A 19,245-nucleotide genomic window follows, 5' to 3' on the forward strand; every position below is an offset into this window, starting at 1 on the left:
TATATCCTGCTAGCTAGTTGTAGGTTTCCATACCCGTGTTCTTGATCCTGTCCTCCCCGCCTACCTGATACTGTTTGCCCTGTCTGCACCTGTCCCAGTCCTTCCTGATGAACACCTTAACCATATCCATCATGACCGTGCCTAGTCCTGCTTCTGATCCACCTGATTCTGCACCTGTGTACCTGCACCCATTATCCTGTACCTGTGGCCATCCTGTGTTACTGAAGCAGTCCTGCTTGTGCCTGATCCCACACCGTCTACCAGCCGTACCCTACTGTTAACCAGTTCCTGACCACTCCTGCTTCCCTGTCACCCTCGGGAGTCAGCTGCCATGACTCCGAGGGCCTGTCCTAGAGTACCAGCTGATGTCCATCTAGATCCAAGTCTAACCCCACCATCAGGGGCTCTAGCAAATATTCAGGTGGTGGCTTAGTTACACCCCTCCAGGCTCTCCTCGGGCTATGGCACAATGGTTCCACAATCATGTGCTTAACAGAATGGTGCGAAGCATTTTAGGGAAAAATCACACTTGTCAAAAACACTCCCCAAAATGCATTGTTTATAGAAAATTTTAGATTCTTCTACTTACTGATAGCTTATACCTGGCTTTTAGCTATCATAAAATAGACTTTAAAAAGGTAAAACATTAAACAAGTGATGTATGTGAACCTCGCCTCATGTTCGCCTCCATGTCATTTTTTAAAAATATTGAGCACTCAGGTATAATATGGTAGCAGAACAAATAACCTCTATTAAATTCATAGAAAAAAGCTTTTTATAGTCTATAATGCTGCATATTTAATACTTCCTGCTGTTAAATAGAGTAACAAAACTTTGGAGCCTCCTCCAGATGTGTCCTATTCATTCCATATGAAGATTTTCTTGTGTTCTTTCCCTTGATTCCAGACATATTAAAGCAATCAAAATATGATGGAAAATTACCATAAAAGTGTAACATCTTTTATTTTGCTATGCTAACTTAATTCTTACCGATAATGATTTTAAAGGGACACTGTCACCTGAATTTGGAGGGAACAATCTTCAGCCATGGAGGCGGGGTTTTGGGGTTTTTGATTCACCCTTTCCTTACCCGCTGGCTGCATGCTGGCTGCAATATTGGATTGAAATTCATTCTCTGTCCTCCGTAGTACACGCCTGCACAAGGTAATCTTGCCTTGCGCAGGCGTGTACTATGGAGGACAGAGAATGAACTTCAATCCAATATTGCAGCCAGCATGCAGCCAGCGGGTAAGGAAAGGGTGAATCAAAAACCCAAAAACCCCGCCTCCATGGCTGAAGATTGTTCCCTCCAAATCCAGGTGACAGTGTCCCTTTAAGTTGCTCATGTATACATAATATTTCTTATCATGCAACTTCTTACCCTTTACTCTTAATTGTTGTACAGCTGGGCAAACACCAGTACTGACATATACATCAGTAAATATGTATAATCAAATTATAAATCTTTACATATATATTAAACATATAAATATTACTTATGTGATCATTAGCAGCAAACACTGTATAAGATATACATGGATATTGACACAGATGTAACAAACTGTAATTTGACTCTCAATGAGCTATTCATTCCCATGATATGATGCGTTAAATGTCAAGTTAAAGTTAAAAAAATAAAAAAATAAATAAAAATGGTGATCATATCTTTCATAATTCAGTTATTAGAGTGCCATTTGTGGTTATAATGGCAAAAAATCTAGGAAATCAACATACCATAATTTCCTTCAGTAAATTAGATTTAGGAGTATGCAATTATGTATTTCAGTAACCATACACGTACAGCTTGTTATATTTCACACTGTACAACCAAAAATTCATTGAGAACTGTATTAACCAGGAAAATCCTTAAAAATACCTTTATGTAGAAAAATGCTTTATAAAAAGAAAAAAAACATTTTCATTATTTCATATAATATGGTTTAGTTTTTTCAATAAATGGGAATTTCACAAAAAAATATATATTTTGTTGTTTTACTAGATGGGCTTCATACAAATGTCTGAAGATTTCATCTACATTGAACCAGTAAATGGGACCCATGCAGCAGCAAGCAATGCTCATAGAATATATAGAAAGAGAAGAACGGCAGATGAGAAAACAGGCAATAGAACCAGTAGTCATTCATACTGCGGAGTAACAGGTATGTTCTTGTACTTATTGCCTCATTAATATTGTGCCATATTGCATTAATCTATGTCTGACAGGTTTTAGAAGACAGTTATATGTTAACTTTGTAGGTCTTTGTATGGGCAACTATAGGGACGCGACACATAATTAGAAAGAAAGATGAAAGATCAAAGGTTGGAATATGTCAATATTACAAGTCAAGGTAAAAGTTGAGAGCAAACAGTAAAGGGCCCGATACATCAAGAACACCATTGTTCATGGTAGACTAGATGAGGAGATGGACTGGAGCGCCTTGCATGCTTCTCTGGGAAATTAAATAAGAAAATTGTCTCATCAGAGAAGAAGAGGACTTGAAATCTAGTGCCACCTATTGGAAGTAGCAATCTTAGAAGTCATTATCTTGGGTGGCATACCCCTCTGTGTACGCCTCACCACAAATGCTACTTTGGTGCATGCTCGAGTAAGTTTTTTGTGAAGTAGAGAAACTCGATGCTTCTCATGAATTTGATAAGCGGTGATTACCATGGACCTGTCCTGCCTCAGCTCTGCCCTCCTTGTCGGAGCTGAGCAAAAATAGTGTGAAAATCCCAAAAGTTGGAAAAGTTCAGTGCAGCTGTCGATTGTGTCAGAATTGTGTGGCTTTGCAATTTTACTCCAGCAAGCCTCTGTTTATCATCTCACAAAATTACAAGTGGAAGAAGAAGTGAGAGCTACAGCCTTTATCATCAGTTGTTGCCTATGCAGAGTGCAGCTGTCCAGAAGAGTTTTATTTTCATATTTCTGTGCTCTGCATAAGTAGCGACATAAATAGCAACTCCGTTCATCATACTGAGTTTTTTCATCCCGCTCCTTAGGCAGAGCACAGCAGCCAATGACAAACTCATATTGACTGCTGCACTCTGAATGGGAACATGTGGCACCAACCAAGAGGTCAAAGCAGGGGTTGCTACAGTCTTTTAGCTTGCTGGAAGATGAGCGGGCACTTCCTCCACTCCTGCTCTGCTTCAAAACAAAATGCTGTGCCTCCATGGAATTCAGTACCCTTCAGCACTGTGTACTCCCCATACTATATCACTGCCTTTCTATAAAGACATGAAGTAGGGAGTATTATTGGACTATGGCATTAATTGGAATAACAGCATGGTGGGATACAAGTTGAAATATGTTTTCTGTTCTTTACGTTTTGATTGCGGTTACAGTGGCAGTCATAAAAGCTGTAACCTCTGTGTTTGAACATCAGGCCCGCATTGCTAATCTGCCCAGCTGAGCAGATGCCCGGTGGGCTTGCGGCTCTGTAATACAAAGTGGGACACCGCCGGCCCTTTTAATCATGGATGGGGAACCTCCGGCCTGTGAGTCCCCGGAGTCCACAATGCTCCGGTGGCAGCCCTACTATCCTGCCAGCTGCCGGCCGTTTCACCCCCAACTGAATGCAGCGTTCATTACAGAATGCTGCATGCACATGAATGATGATGTCATCAGGGTGGGTGCGGTTAGCACCAGGTGGGTTAGTGCCCAATGCTCTCCCATCCTCTTGTGCCAGAAGAGGATGGGGCTGCTGCCAGAGACTCCGAAGCGATCTATGGGCTGGCAGCTCAGTGCCTCTCTGCAGGTGATCTGTGCCCCTCACCTATGTGACCCCCCAGCTATGTGCCCCAATATAATCTCTGTGCCCCTCATGTGATCTCTGTGCCCCCAACTATATGACTCTCTGTGGCTCCCAGATATGTGCCCCCATGTGATCTCTATGCCCCCTGTGATCTCTGTGGCCCTAGGTATGTGCCCCTGTGATTTCTGTGCCCCCATGTGATCTATGTTCCCCCCTGTGATCTCTGTGGCCCCAGCTTTGTGCTATCCCTGTGATCTCTGTGCCCCATAGCTATATGTCCCCCTGTGATCCCTGTAGCCCCCAGCTATGTGCCTCCTGTGATTTCTCTGTCCCCAGCTATATGCCCTCCTGTCATCTCTGTGCCCTCCAGCTATATGCACCTTTTGATCAGTCACAGTACATAGAGCCGGAAGACACCAACGTTGAGCAGTCAGGAGCAGAGCAGCAACCAGCAAAGAGAGGTGAGGATTTCAGTTTTTTTTTTTAAATGTTTTGAGCAATATATGGGGCCTATCATACACTGGAGCATTATATGGAGCATCATATGGGGTCCATTATACTGAATCATAATATGGGCCCATTATATACTGGAGCATCATATGGAGTCCATTATATATGGCACTTCATATGGGGCCCATTATATATGGAGCCTCATATTGGGCCCATTATATATAGAGCATTATATGGGGCCCATTCTGTTTGGAGTTTGGAACAATATATGGGGCCCATCATATACTGTATGGAGCATTATATGGGGCCCATTCTGTTTGGAGTCTGGAGGAATATATGGGGCCCATCATATACTGTGTGGAGTATTATATGGGGCCCATTCTGTTTGGACTTTGGAGCAATATATGGGGCCCATCATATACTGTATGGGGCATTATATGGGACCCATTCTGTTTGGAGCATGATATAGGGGCCCATAATATTTTCTATGGAGCATTATATGGGGCCCTTTCTGTATGGAGCAAGGTATGGGGCTCATTATACTGTACAAAGTATTATATGGGGCTCATTATACTGTTTGGAGCACTATATGGGGTTTGTTATACTGCATGGGGCAATATATGGGGATCATTCTGTATGGAGCATTATATGGGGCTCAGTATGGAGAAATATATGGGGTACCCGTAATACTGTATGGAGCAATAGATGGGGCATGTTATTCTGTATGGAGGGTTATGTGGTGGCCACAATACTGTATGGAACACTATGTGGTTCCCATAATGCTGTATGGAGCAATATATGGGGCTCATTATACTGTATGGAGCAATATATGGGGCATGATATTCTATATGGAGGGCTATGTGGTGTCCACAATACTGTATGGAGCAATATATGGGGCTCATTATGCAGTATAGAGCAAAATATGGGGCATGTCGTTCTGTATGGAGGGCTATGTGGTGCCCAGAATACTGTATGGAGCACTATGTGGAACCCATAATACTGTATAGAGCAATACATGGGGCTCATTATACCATAAGGATCAATATATAGGGCATGTTATTATGTATGGAGGGCTATGTGGTGGCTTGAATACTGTATGGAGCAATATATGGGGCTCATTATACTGTATGGAGCAATATATTGGGCTCATTATACTGTATGGAGCAATATATGGGGCATGTTATTCTGTATGGAGGGCTATGTAGTACCCAGAATACTGTATGGAGTGCTATGTGGTGCCCGTAATACTTTATGGAGCACCATGTGGTGTCCATAATGCTGTATGGAGGACTATACTGTCTGATTTATGACCTATTGTAGAATGTACAATAGTTATCACTCATGTAATGTATGAAGTGAAATCTTTGGCATTGTACTATATGAGTCGCCCGCCAGGGCAATGGGGATAATCGGTAGCGGGTTCGGTCGCTCTTAAAGGGGATGGCCCTGGGAGCTCAATTAAAAGGGGAAAGTCTTTAAAGGGAATTTGGTAATAAAGTTTATTCGTGACGCCACCTGTGGCTCTCGTTCAGAGGCACCGACGACGCTGCTAAAAAGGGGCCTCTGGGGTGATGTTGTGGCAGCAAGATGGTGCTGCTTCCCACAGGTGAAGTGGGGTCCCCAGGGCTCCCAAGGTGTATGGCAAGGATGGTGGGTTGCCAGTAAATAACAGATGACACAGAGTTGACGGCTTTACCTGGCGTACTGATGTTGCAGTCAGCCTCAGTCCAGCGTACCGGCAACAGGTGCAGAAGGAGTCCAGGCATACTGAAAACAAGTAGTAATCTCCCTTGGCAGGTCAGTTTGGGAGCCTTTCTCTATGCACTGGTTTTCTGGTCCCTTTCTACCTGTAGTTCGCTGGCAAGGTACCCCTTTCTCTCTCCTGTCCTGGGACAGTACCTGCACAGCAGGCAGCTTGAGCTGTTCTCTTGGGGGTCTCTGACAGGGTGACTCCAGGCACTATCTGCTGCTGTATCTGTAATTGTATGGGCAATTAACATACAGTCCTATGCCCTCCAGTACTACTGTGGGCCTTGCAGTTTTCCACAATCTGCCCATTTTCTGCACTTTGGCTCACGGGAGGCCCAATCGCAGCCTCCCTGAGCTCCTAATCACTCATCTCCCTTCATTGTCTGCTCCAGACTGAACTCACTCCTCCTCCAGACCAGGATGGAAATCAGGGAAGTTCCCCTAAAACAGGGTTTTGAGCTCCTCTTCTGGCCTGGAGTTAGAATATGTTGTGTATAAGATTTACCTGCCAAAGGGATCCCACTTGTCTCCAGGCACGACACTACCCTCCCCGAGAGGAAGGCAGAATCACTGTGGTACCCGAACTCCTGGGGTGCCACACTATACCTACCTAGATTTCTCTGCTGTATCTGTGCATTATGAATTCTGGTATGTGTTAAAGGGGCCCACTGAGACTCTTTCACCTGGGGCCCACAAAAACCTGGAGCTGGCCCTGTATACACTGCACAGTACTTCTCCTGTCCTGTTGTTGAAGAGACGACATTGGACTTTGGGACGGTCAATATTGGTTTAGTATTTTCAATATTACTATGGCCAAATAAAAATAAAATATTGGAAAAACTGTTTAAATGGATTATCCCAAGTAATAGTGAAAATCAGAGCTATGTAGATGGCCATGTAAATGCAGCTGAGGGCGATCATACACACTGTGGCAGCATTCACATGTGACTATTCAAATATCTCCTTTAAGGAGAGTGAGGGGCACTACAAAGTGAAGTAAAATTCACTGATCGGGGTGAGGGGTGTTATAGTTTGTGGGCTGGTGGGGTTTGTGTGGCAGGGCTGCTTTTTTGTCCTAGTTCAGCCCTGCTGAACATGCTCCTACTTCCTCTGCCCTTGTTGCATCGGGATATCTTGCTGCATTTTTATATGTTAAAGAAGTACTCCTTCTTAGGCCGGGATCACACATACGTGAGATACAGCCGAGTCTCGCAGGTGAAAACCCAACTCTGGCACCGGCACTCCGGAGCGGAGCATGCAGCTCCATGTATTGCTGTGCGGCTGCACGCTCTGCTCCGAAGTGCCAGCACCAGAGTTGGGTTTTCACCTGTGAGACTCGGCCGTATCTCGCGTATGTGTGATCCCGGCCTTAGAAGGATTCAGCTAGTCTGTTTTTAATCACGTAGGTTCATAGACCTTGCAGATGTTGCAGAGGGGATGAAGAATTCAACATCAAGGTTTTTAAGAAAGGCAGTGCTTCTTAGACATCTGTGCCGACTTCTGTTAGGAGGCACCGAGCCTTTGTTTCGGTAGATACTTGACAGCATCAATTCTATTTTAATCCTGGGACTTGTAGCTCTGGACAGTCCATGGGGTTAATCTTGCTAGTTTGGGTTAATTCCTGCTGTCAGGCCTCACTATATAAACCCCTGAAGTACCCGTATATATATATGGTATGATTAGGAGGTACTTCCTGACCTGAAGTATATATACATCGTGGTGATCGCCCACACACAGCTAACATTACAGCTGACACCCGGCACTCATTGCCAGGAGCAGTTCCCACAACGCTCCCGGCGGTTTAACCCATTGAATGCTATGATCGATATCGTTTGCAGCATTTATTAGAAGGCAGGCAGAAAGTGTGGTCCCTCTGCTCTCCAATCGGCAGCCCCAGAACTAGCAAACTTGTTACACCATGCTTGTGCATTGCTATGCTTATAAGCGATCAGAAGAAATCAGAGTTAAAAAATTGAAAGTCCCATAGAAGGTTTAAATAAAAAAGTAAAAAAAAAATGTAAAAATATTGAAAAAAAAAATCACAAAATTATAAAAATATAAAAATGTATTGCATTCATAAATACATATTTTTATGAAAAAAGCACACATATTTGGTATTGCCAAGTCAGGAAAGGCTCAACCTATAAAACTGTCCCACTGGTTAACCCCTTCACTAAACACCATAAAAACAAAAATAATCGAGGCGAAAAACAATGCTCTATCATCAAAACTAACCCCGAACAAAAAGTGGAATAAAACGAGATGAAAAAAAAAACCATGGTATTGCTGAAAACATCTTGTCCCACAAAAAGCAAGCCACTATACAGCTCCATCAGCGGAAAAATAAAAAAAAGTTATAGCTCTCAGAATAAAGCGATGCAAAAATAATTATTTTTTCTATAAAATAGTTTTTATTGTGTAAAAACACCAAAACATAAAAATTTATATAAATGTGGTATTGCTGTAATTGTACTGACGAGAAGAATAAAGCTGTATTATCAATTTTACCACACACTGAACAGCATAATAAAAAAAAAAAAAACAATTCTTGAACTGCTGCTTTTTGTTCATTCTGTCTTCTAAAAATCAGAATAGAAATAAATAAAAAAATGTTGTGTCCGAAAATGGTACCAAGAAACAATGTAAATGCGTCCCACAAAAAAAATAGCCCTCACATTACTGTCGTTAGAAATTTAAACAATTTTTTAGGCATGCATAAAAGCGAGGTACGCCACATTTTATGCACGTCTGAAAAGAAGGTGACCGCTGAATAGAGGCCAGACGCTGCTGAGTAACTGATGCCTCATTATAGTGAATGAATTCCTCAGGGGTTTCTTCTGAAACAGGCCATTTGGAGATTTAGATGGAAACCCCGATGTAAGTGCTCAGCATAGGGCACCTGATAAATATGATCTCAAATGTTATGTAAAATATTCCCAATAAAAGCCCCCACTCAAGTCCGTAAATCTGCAAATGGAAATATTAGGGACTTTTTTGTTACTAGTAGTAAAAAAAGATTCAGAAAAGTGAAATGGTTACCCCCCAAGGAAATTCAGCAAATTCTGCACTACCATATTCAAATGTCCCCTTCCTTCTAAGCCCCAGTGTGCCTAAACGACATTTAGCATCCACATGTTTGTCATTTATGTAGCGATGAGAGCCCGCCTAATTTATGGGTGAGTGTCTCCAGAAGCATAAGCTGGACGTGCAACATACTGGTACTACAACTACAATGGCGGGTATGCAATTTTCACTCAGCAAAATCCTCTGCTGCTTGCTTCTAGAACACACCTATGGCATCAAAATTGCCACTACACCTGTACATAAATTCTAAAAGGGGTTTCATTTCCAAAATGGGGTCACTTTAGGGGATATTCTGCTTTTCTAGCACTTAGGTGTTCTGCATATGGAGTCCGCAAAGGACTCTAGGAACATTAACAAGAAATTGTGGGACTCATTTTTGCCCACTTCCCAGTGTTAAAATGTAAAATCGACATTTTGGTGGTAAAAATGTAATTATTTTTATTCACTGCCCAATGGTAGAAAATTCTGTGAGACACCAGTGTTGTCAATATGATCACTGCACCCCTAGATCAATTCATTGAGAGGTGTAGTTTGTAAAATGGGGTAACTTATCAGAGATTCTACTGTTCTGGCTCCTGAGGAACTCTGCCAATGTGACATGGCACCCTCAAACCACTACAGCAAAATCTGAATTCCAATATGTGCTTCTTTCCTACTGAGCTTTGTTTTGTGCCTTAAAGTACATGGGGTATCAGTGTACACAGGAGAAATTGTACAACAAATTTTGGGGTTCTTGATTCTCCTGCTATCTTTGTGAAAATTAAAACATGTGGGGCTAAAGCAATATTTTTGTAGAAAAAAATACATTTTTTTTCATTTTTGTGGATCAATGTTGTAAATTTTTCTCGGTGCTCACCACACATCTAGATAAATTCCTTGAGGGGTCTGGTTTCCAAAATAGGGTCAGTGGTAGGGACTTTCCACTGTTTAGGCACATCAGTGGCTCTCCAAACGCGACATGATACCCACAGATCATTCCATCCATACAGTAGTTTTTCCCCATATATTGGGCGTCTGCATACTCAGGAGAAATTGCACAAGTATTCTTATGGTCCATTTTCTCCTGTTACCCTTGTGAATACAAAAAAATTGGGGCTAAAAGGACATTTTTGAGGTAAAAATTAGTGATGAGCGAATATACTCGTTGCTCGGGTTTTCCCGAGCAAGCTCGGGTCGTCTCCGAATATTTGTTAGTGTTCAGAGATTTAGTTTTCCTTGCTGCAGCTAGATGATTTGGTACTACTAGACAGCTTGATTTCATGTAGGGATTCCCTAGCAACCAGGCAACCCCCACATGTATTTAGGCAAGTAACAAATACTCGGAGATCACCCGAGCGTGCTTGGGAAAACCCGAGCAACGAGTATATTCACTGATCACTAGTAAAAATGTGATTTTTTAATATTTTCACCACTTACTGTTATAAACTTCTGTGAAGCATCTGGGAGTTTAAGGTGCTCATCACACACCTAGATAAGTTACTTGAGGGGTCTGCTTTCCAAAATTGAGTCACTTGTGGGGGATTCCATTGTTTAGGCACATCAGATGCTCTCCAACCGTAACATGGCCTCCGCTAACGATTCCAGCACATTTTGCACTCAGAAAGTCAAACAGTACTCTTTCCCTTCCAATCCCTGCCGTGCACTGAAATAGTAGTTTCCCTGACAAATTAAGTATTGGCATGCTCAGAAGAAATTGCACAACAAATTTTCTTTTTTATTTTCTCTTATTATCTTTGTAAAAATAGAAAAAATGGGTTTAAAGTAAATACATTTTTTGTGAAAAAAGTTAAATATTATTTTTTTACTTCCACGTTGCTTCAGTTCCTGCGAAGCACCTGAAGGGTTAATAATCTTCTTGAATGTGGTTTTGCACACTTTGAGGGGTGCAATTTTTTGAATGGTGTCACTTTTACATATTTTCTGTCACATAGACAGAAATCGCAGGTAAAATTTTAATCTTTCGAACTTCCTAACAAAAAAGAAAAAAAAGTTTCAAAAACTGTGCTGATGTAAAGTAGATATGTGAGAAATATTTATTACTAGTTATTAGTTATTTATCAACTATTTTGCGTCCTCTGTTTTCAGGACATAAAAATTAAAAGTCTGAAAAATGCAAAATTTTCTAAATTTTCGTCAAATTTCTGTTTTTTTCACAAATGAACGCAAGTCATATTCAACAAATTTTACAATAATCATTATGTGCAAAATGTCATGAAAAAACGGTCTCTGATTCAGTGAGCTCAGTTGAAGCGTTCCACTTATTACCTCATAAATTGTAAAATTTGGCCTAGTCATGAAAGTGAAAACAAGCTCCGGGGTGAAGGGGTTAGACATTCTAGCAGTCCACACCTTGCTCTATATGATTCCATAAAACATCAATGCAGAGTAAGCTGGTTGCACAAGATTGTGCAGTAGTAGGAACAGGGAGCCCCCTTTCAGACAAAGTCGAACTCCCTACAGAGATGGTTTATTACCATTCTTGCTGTTCTGATTACTATATCGACTGAACTGGCCAGAAGGCTAAATTTACTCTGTAAGGCTAGTTTCACATTTGTGGATCGAGGGCTGCGTACATCCTCCATGAAGCTGTGCCCACCACCACACCTACTCCGGTCAGCTCCGCCTATGACAGCATGCGGCATGCATACCGTATCTTTACCATTAGGTACTCAGGCCATGCTGATGTATGCGAATGCCTTTGCATGCGTTGTTTTGACGGTGCGGAGACCTGCGCCAAACGCAAAGAGTTGCAATTTGATGCGATTGCCGCACCGTCAAAACGACGCATGCGGAGGCAACCGCATGCATGGGCATGGCCTGCGTACCAAATGGTAAAGATAGGGTACCCACGTAGGCAGAGCTTCACAGAGGATGTACGCAGCCCTTCATCTGCAAATGTGAAACTAGCGTAACTGGGGCAAATATACCAGCCCCAATTATATGGTAATTGGTCAATAAATAAAATATCTTAATATGTTAAAATCCCCCCCCCCAAAAAAAAGTGTTTTATGACCTTGTGTGGGACATAGAGTGTGAAGCTAATGAAAGAATAATTACACAAAAAAAAAAAAAAAAAAGTGCAAGTGCTTGTATTTCCAATTTTTTGTTACATTTTTTCCCGTATATTGATAAAAAAATAACAAACATAACAATTAAGTCCCATGTATACAAAAAAAGGCAACATTTATTTGATTATCCAAACAGGAAAGATGTTTTAGAACCATTTGAAGTGCATGTATGTAAAAACCCAAACTGGTCCGGAACTGGTTAATGAAGATATATTGTACATAATTTATTCTATAGATATTCAAAACTGTGCTATTTATTTCCTAGATAAAAGAAAGACAAAAACTAAAGGAACTGAAACAGGAAGAGGAAAACGATACTCATTCAAACAAAGACAAGAATACAACATAGAAACTGTGGTGGTTGCCGACCCTGCCATGGTTTCTTACCATGGGTCAGAGGCAACAAGAAAATTTATTCTTACTATTCTCAACATGGTAAGTATTTAACTTACAGTATATTGCTTTGAGAAGTTCCTAAATCACTCTTACTCATCCATTGTTGGTAAAGTGCTAAACGTGTGAGCAAAACATTATAGTGTTTACTTTATTTTAAATCCAGAGTAGACAAATAATTAAAATATATGTCCACTCAAAACTGAAAATGACTCCACATGTCTAACTATGTGCATTCCGAGTCTCCCTCAACAGATGAGTATGGGGGAGAAAGGATAGGGCATGTTGAATTATGATATACTCAATCTTTTGGCTACATGACAGATAAGTCATGAACAAAGGCGTTTAGTATTCATTTATTCCTTTCTCCGCATCCATACATACATTTACAAGCTGAAAAAACATACAGATCACATAGTGATAATTTTATTTTTTTTTAAATAATTTCTTCTCTAGGTATATAATCTTTTTCAGCACAAAAGTCTTGGAATACAAATGAATCTCCGGGTTACAAAACTGATTCTTCTTCATGAAACACCAGTAAGTAGCAATCTAAAATATTTTTCCAATAAATCTTCTTTAAAATTATTTTTTTGTGTCAAAAGGTCCATCCTGCCATTCATCATACCATAACATAAAAAAAATCCTATGCTAAGTTCAAAGAAATCCTTACACAATTGCAAGATAATCTTGCAGGAATAGCTATAGATAGAGGGATACAGCATGCTGATTAAATCAATATTAGTTAACATTTTTAAGAATGCTGTGGTCTGGAGTCATAAAAATAGTTCAAACAAAACTAATATTCTGTTCAAAATGAGCAGGAAAAATCATATCCTAACTTATCATACTTTCATCTTTTATAGGCAGATATGTATATAGGACACCATGGAGAAAAAATGTTGGAAAGCTTTTGTAAATGGCAACTTGATGAATTTGGAAAGAAGAATGATGTCCACACGGAGATGTCTACAAGCTGGGGCGATGAATATTCAGCAGTAGATGCTGCAGTTCTTATAACAAGGTAAAGGCAAATGATAACAGCATGTAAACTTTCAACATTGGATATCTGTTCATAAGGAATTCATAGAGTTTGGTAATATATAGTTTGACCTTAACCCCTTCCTGACATGGCTATTTTCTATTTTAGCAGTTTAATTTTTTTCCTCTTCTTTTTCCAAGAACCATAACTTTCTTATAATTCCATCTACATTGCTTTTCTTTTTTGCGGAATGAGTTGTACTTTTGAAAAGCAGGAAAAAAATTTCAAGCGCAGCAAAATTACAAAAAAAGTGCAATGTGCAAACATGATATGGTAATTTGATTCTACAGGACGGTATGATTATGGAGATGCCAGACAAGCATATTTTTGATTTAATTAGCAGATTTGGGGGAAAATTTGTAAAAATAAAAAAACTGGCTCATGTCATCAGTTTCCAAGACCCGTAATGTTTTTACTTTTTAATCGACATAGTTATATATTTAACTAGATGGTGGCACCAATTCTAATGCATCAGGTATTCTATAATGCACAGCCACGTAGTATATAGCATAGCCATGTAGTATATTGCACAGCCCATGCAGTATATAACACATCCCACGCAGTATACAACACAGCCACATAGTATATAGCACAGGCCACATAGTATATAGCACAGCCCACGAAGTATATTGCACAGCCCATGCAGTATATAACACAGCCCATGCAGTATATAACACAGCCCATGCAGTATATAACACAGCCCACGCAGTATATAACACAGCCACGTAGTACATAGTACAGGCACGTAGTATATTGCACAGCCACGTAGTATGTAACAGCCCACATAGAATATAGCACAGCCATGTAATATATAGCACAGCCATGCAGTATATAACACAGCTCATGTAGTATATAGCTCAGCCCATGAAGTAGATTGCACAGGCCGCGTAGTATATAGCACAGCCACGTAGAATATAGCACAGCAACATAGTATATAACACAGCCCATGTAGCATATAGCACAGCCCACGCAGTATATAACACAGCCATGTACTATATTGCACAGGCACGTAGTATATAGCACAGCCCACGTAGTATATAACACAGGCCACGCAGTTTATAGCACAGGCCACAATTAAAATAAAAAATAGTTATATACTCACCTTCCGTCAGCACCCGGATCCAGCCGAGGCCTTTACTGATTCTCCTTGCTACGCTCCGTTCCCAGTAATGCTTTTCGACAATAACCCGTGATCATGTAGCGGTCTCGTGAGACCACAACGTCATCATCTAGCGAGACCGCTATGTGATCTCGAGTCATTGCCACAATGCATTCTTGGGACCGGAGTGCAAGAAGCGGGAAAGGCTGTGGCAGACTTCGGAACGTGAGAATATAATGTTTTTTGTTTTTTTTTACTATTGTTAACATTCTATGTTTTTATATTGATGCTGCATAGGCAGCATCAATAGTAAAAAGTGAAGCGATGTTTAACTCCCGCCCCAATCTCGCTGATTGGTCATGGCAGGCAGCAACCAATCAGCGACCGAGGATTTCCGTTGCGGAAGTTACAGACAGACAGACGGAAGTACCCCTAAGGCAATTATATATATATATAGATAATGCCTTGGGATTTCTCTTTCAGCTGATTTGATTACTTTTTTATAGATTACTAGCTGAGGAGCCCGGCGTTGCCTGGGCATAGTAAATATCTGTGGTTAGTTATAGCACGTCACTTCTCTTATTTTCCCATCACGCCTCTCATTTTCCCAATCACATCTTTAATTTTCCCCCTCACATCTCTCATTTTCTCCCTCACACCTCTCATTTTCTCCCTCACTCCTCTCATTCCCGCCTAACACTTGTCATTTCGAGCTCACATCTGTCATTTTCCGATCACTACACTATTTTCCCTCGCTCCTCTCATTTTGCACTCACACCTTTTCATTTTCACCTCACACCTCTCATTTTCACCTCAGTATATACATGTTTGTCATCTCCCTTATATATAGTATACATCTGTATGTCATCTCCTGTATATAGTATATACCTGTATGTCATCTCCCCTGTATATAGTATATACCTGCTGTGTGTCATCTCCCCTGTATATAGTATATACCTGTATGTCATCTCCTCCTATATATAGTATATACCTGTATGTCATCTCCTCCTATGTATAATATATACCTGTATGTCATCTCCTCCTATATATAGTATATACCTGTATGTCATCTCCTTCTATATATAGTATATACCTGTATGTCATCTCCTCCTGTATATAGTATATACCTGTGTGTCATCTCCCCTGCATATAGTATATATCTGTGTGTCATCTTCTCCTGTATATAGTATATACCTGTATGTCATCTTCTATATATAGCATATACCTGTATGTCATCTCCTCCTGTATATAGTATATACCTGTAGGTAATCTGCTCCTGTATATAGTATATACCTGTGTGTCATCTCCTCCTGTATATAGTATATACCTGTATGTCATCTCCTCCTGTATATAGCATGTACCTCTATGTCATCTCCTCCTCTATATAGTATATACCTGTGTCATCTCTCCTGTATATAGTATATATCTGTGTGTCATCTCCCCTGTATATAGTATATACCTGTGTGATCTCCTGTATTAGACCTCGTTAACACGTTATTTGCTCAGTATTTTTACCTCAGTATTTGTAAGATAAATTGGCAGCCTGATAAATCCCCAGCCAACAGGAAGCCCTCCCCCTGGCAGTATATATTAGCTCATACATACACATAATAGACAGGTCATGTGACTGACAGCTGCCGTATTTCCTATATGGTACATTTGTTGCTCTTGTAGTTTGTCTGCTTATTAATCAGATTTTTATTTTTGAAGGCTAATACCAGACTTGTGTGTGTTTTAGGGCGAGTTTCGTCTGTCAAGTTGTGTGTGTTGAGTTGTGTGTGGCGACATGCATGTAGCGACTTTTGTGAGATGAGTTTTGTGTGGCAACATGCGTGTAGCAACTTTTTGTGTGTCGAGTTGCATGTGACAGGTTAGTGTAGCAAGTTGTGTGCAGCAAGTTTTGCGCATGGCGAGTTTTGCGCGTGGTGAGTTTTATGTCTGGTGCCTTTTGAGTATGTGCAAGTTTTGTGTGAGGCAACTTTTGCATGTGTTGCAAATTTTGTGCATGTGGCAATTTTTCCGCGTGTGCAAGTTTTGCGTGTGGCGAGTTTTCCATGAGGTGAGTTTTGCACTTGTGGCGAGTTTTGCGTGAGCCTAGTTTTTGCATGTGGCGAGTTTTGTGCGTGGTGAGTTTTGAGCGGCGACTTTTGTGTTTCGACTTTTATGTGGCAAGGTTGGTGTATGTGTGGTGATATGTGTGCTGAGGGTGGTATTTGTGTTCAAGCACGTGGTAGTGTGTGGCGCATTTTGTGTGTGTTCATATCCCCATGTGTGGTGAGTCTCATGTCGGGGCCCCACCTTAGCAACTGATCGGTATATACTCTTTGGCGCCATCGCTCTCATTCTTTAAGTCCCCCTTGTTCACATCTGGCAGCTGTCAATTTGCCTCCAACACTTTTCCTTTCACTTTTCCCCATTATGTAGATAAGGGAAAAATAGTTTGGTGAATTGGAAAGCGCGGGGTTAAAATTTCACCTCACAACATAGCCTATGATGCTCTCAGGGTCCAGACGTGTGACTGTGCAAAATTTTGTGGCTGTAGCTGCGACGCCTCCAACACTTTTCATTTCACTTTTTCCCCATTATGTAGATAGGGGCAAAATTGTTTGGTGAATTGGAAAGCGCAGGGTTAAAATTTCACCTCACAACGTAGCCTATGACGCTCTCAGGGTCCAGACGTGTGACTGTGCAAAATTTTGTTTCTGTAGCTGCGACGCCTCCAACACTTTTCCTTTCACTTTTTTCCCCATTATGTAGATAGGGGCAAAATTGTTTGGTGAATTGGAAAGCGCGGGGTTAAAATTTCACCTCACAACGTAGCCTATGACGCTCTCAGGGTCCAGACGTGTGACTGTGCAAAATTTTGTTTCTGTAGCTGCGACGCCTCCAACACTTTTCCTTTCACTTTTTTCCCCATTATGTAGATAGGGGCAAAATTGTTTGGTGAATTGGAACGCGCGGGGTTAAAATTTCGCCTCACAACGTAGCCTATGACGCTCTCGGGGTCCAGACGTGTGACTGTGCAAAATTTTGTTTCTGTAGCTGCGACGCCTCCAACACTTTTCCTTTCACTTTTTTCCCCATTATGTAGATAGGGGCAAAATTGTTTGGTGAATTGGAACGCGCGGGGTTAAAATTTCGCCTCACAACATAGCCTATGATGCTCTCGGGGTCCAGACGTGTGACTGTGCAAAATTTTGTGGCTGTAGCTGCGACGGTGCAGATGCCAATCCCGGACATACACACACACACACACACACACACACATACACACATTCAGCTTTATATAGTAGATATTCAGCTGTTTATATTTTTTAAATGCCCTAAGCTAAATCCTTTAATTTATATTTTCTAAATACCCTTTTTCGCCATTAATAACCTTCCTTTCTGCAGGTGTAAGCCATGAGAAGTATAATTTTTGTCGTCTATACTTGGAATACTAGGAATTCTATACTAGGAATATATTTTGCAGTATGATTGACAAATATAGACTTAAAGTACTCCTGTTTAACACTTGTATCACTGTGGCTATCTGACAGTAGCTGCTTCCGGTCAATATCCTGAAGTCCAGCTTTAAACTTGGGAAAGTGGACTTTTCAGTGTTTTGGACCTCCCTACCAAAATTAAATTTTATTGTTATCACTTGTACTAATATTTTCATGACCAGTGACATTTCCAACAAGCTCTGCATTGGTAGGAATGACCAGATTGATCTGAGTATTGCCTCTTGTCAGATCTTTGTCATACTGGCTCATAATATAATCCAGCAGCAAGAAATTTTTTCCTCATCGCAGTTGAAGTAGTACAATAACCTCAATCAATACTTTGTTAGTCAAAATAGTCTGCAGTAGTTTGTGCAGCCTGCACCAGGTGACTATGCAGCAAAACTCCTAATCAGCAGTGATTTTGGATTTTTTTTACATTACACCAAAAATTACTTTCACAGCTTTTAACTACCAATGTAATTCCATTCACATAGTTTCAACTTCCTCTCTAATTGCCATACTTGCATTCATATCACTCCTACCTATTCCCCTTTTTCTATTTGACCTGTCTTTGTGAAAGATCATAAAGCCAGGCAGATTTACACTGCATTGTTACTATTTTTCTCCTAAAAAAAAAAAAATATATATATATATATATATATATATATATATATATATATATATATATATAGTACTGTGTTAGCCAGTAGATACAAAATGCCTGATGAAGAGACCGGCGTAATCTCGAAAGCTTGCAATTTTTTACCATCTTTTCAGATAGCCATTAAAAGGTGTCAACCACTGAGAACTCTTAATTCTAAATATTTTTTTATTCTTCTGGGCATAATCACATTCAAGCATGTCTTAACCAGAATTTGATCTCTGGTCTCTTCTACACTTTCCCAAAGTTGGTGCATACTGGTAGACTCACTCAGGTATGTATACAGTTTTTTCTTCAACTGTACCCACAGATGTTTGATTTGTCGAGGTCTGGGGACTATGGAGGCCTATCCTGCACCTCTACTTCACTGTCATTGAACTATTTCTTCACTAATCTTGATGAATGTTTTGGGTTATTGCCTGCTAGAACACTATGTTGTCAGTTTTATACCCATAGTAC

At 40.6% G+C, this 19,245-nt stretch overlaps 1 protein-coding gene across 1 annotated transcript in view; it reads left to right on the forward strand.

The window, feature by feature from the left end:
- The window catches only part of ADAMTS19 (ADAM metallopeptidase with thrombospondin type 1 motif 19), a 561,705-nt gene that overhangs the window by 71,042 nt on the left and 471,418 nt on the right, over positions 1-19,245 (forward strand). Inside the window, exons 3-6 of the mRNA XM_069746287.1 lie at positions 2,000-2,159; positions 12,372-12,541; positions 12,956-13,039; positions 13,366-13,523. Of these exons, the coding sequence (XP_069602388.1) occupies positions 2,000-2,159; positions 12,372-12,541; positions 12,956-13,039; positions 13,366-13,523 (572 nt within the window). The remainder of the gene's footprint in view (positions 1-1,999; positions 2,160-12,371; positions 12,542-12,955; positions 13,040-13,365; positions 13,524-19,245) is intronic.

The sequence above is a fragment of the Ranitomeya imitator genome, chromosome 1 (genome assembly GCF_032444005.1).
Source record: "Ranitomeya imitator isolate aRanImi1 chromosome 1, aRanImi1.pri, whole genome shotgun sequence".
In the NCBI taxonomy this organism is placed as follows: Eukaryota; Metazoa; Chordata; class Amphibia; order Anura; family Dendrobatidae; genus Ranitomeya; species Ranitomeya imitator.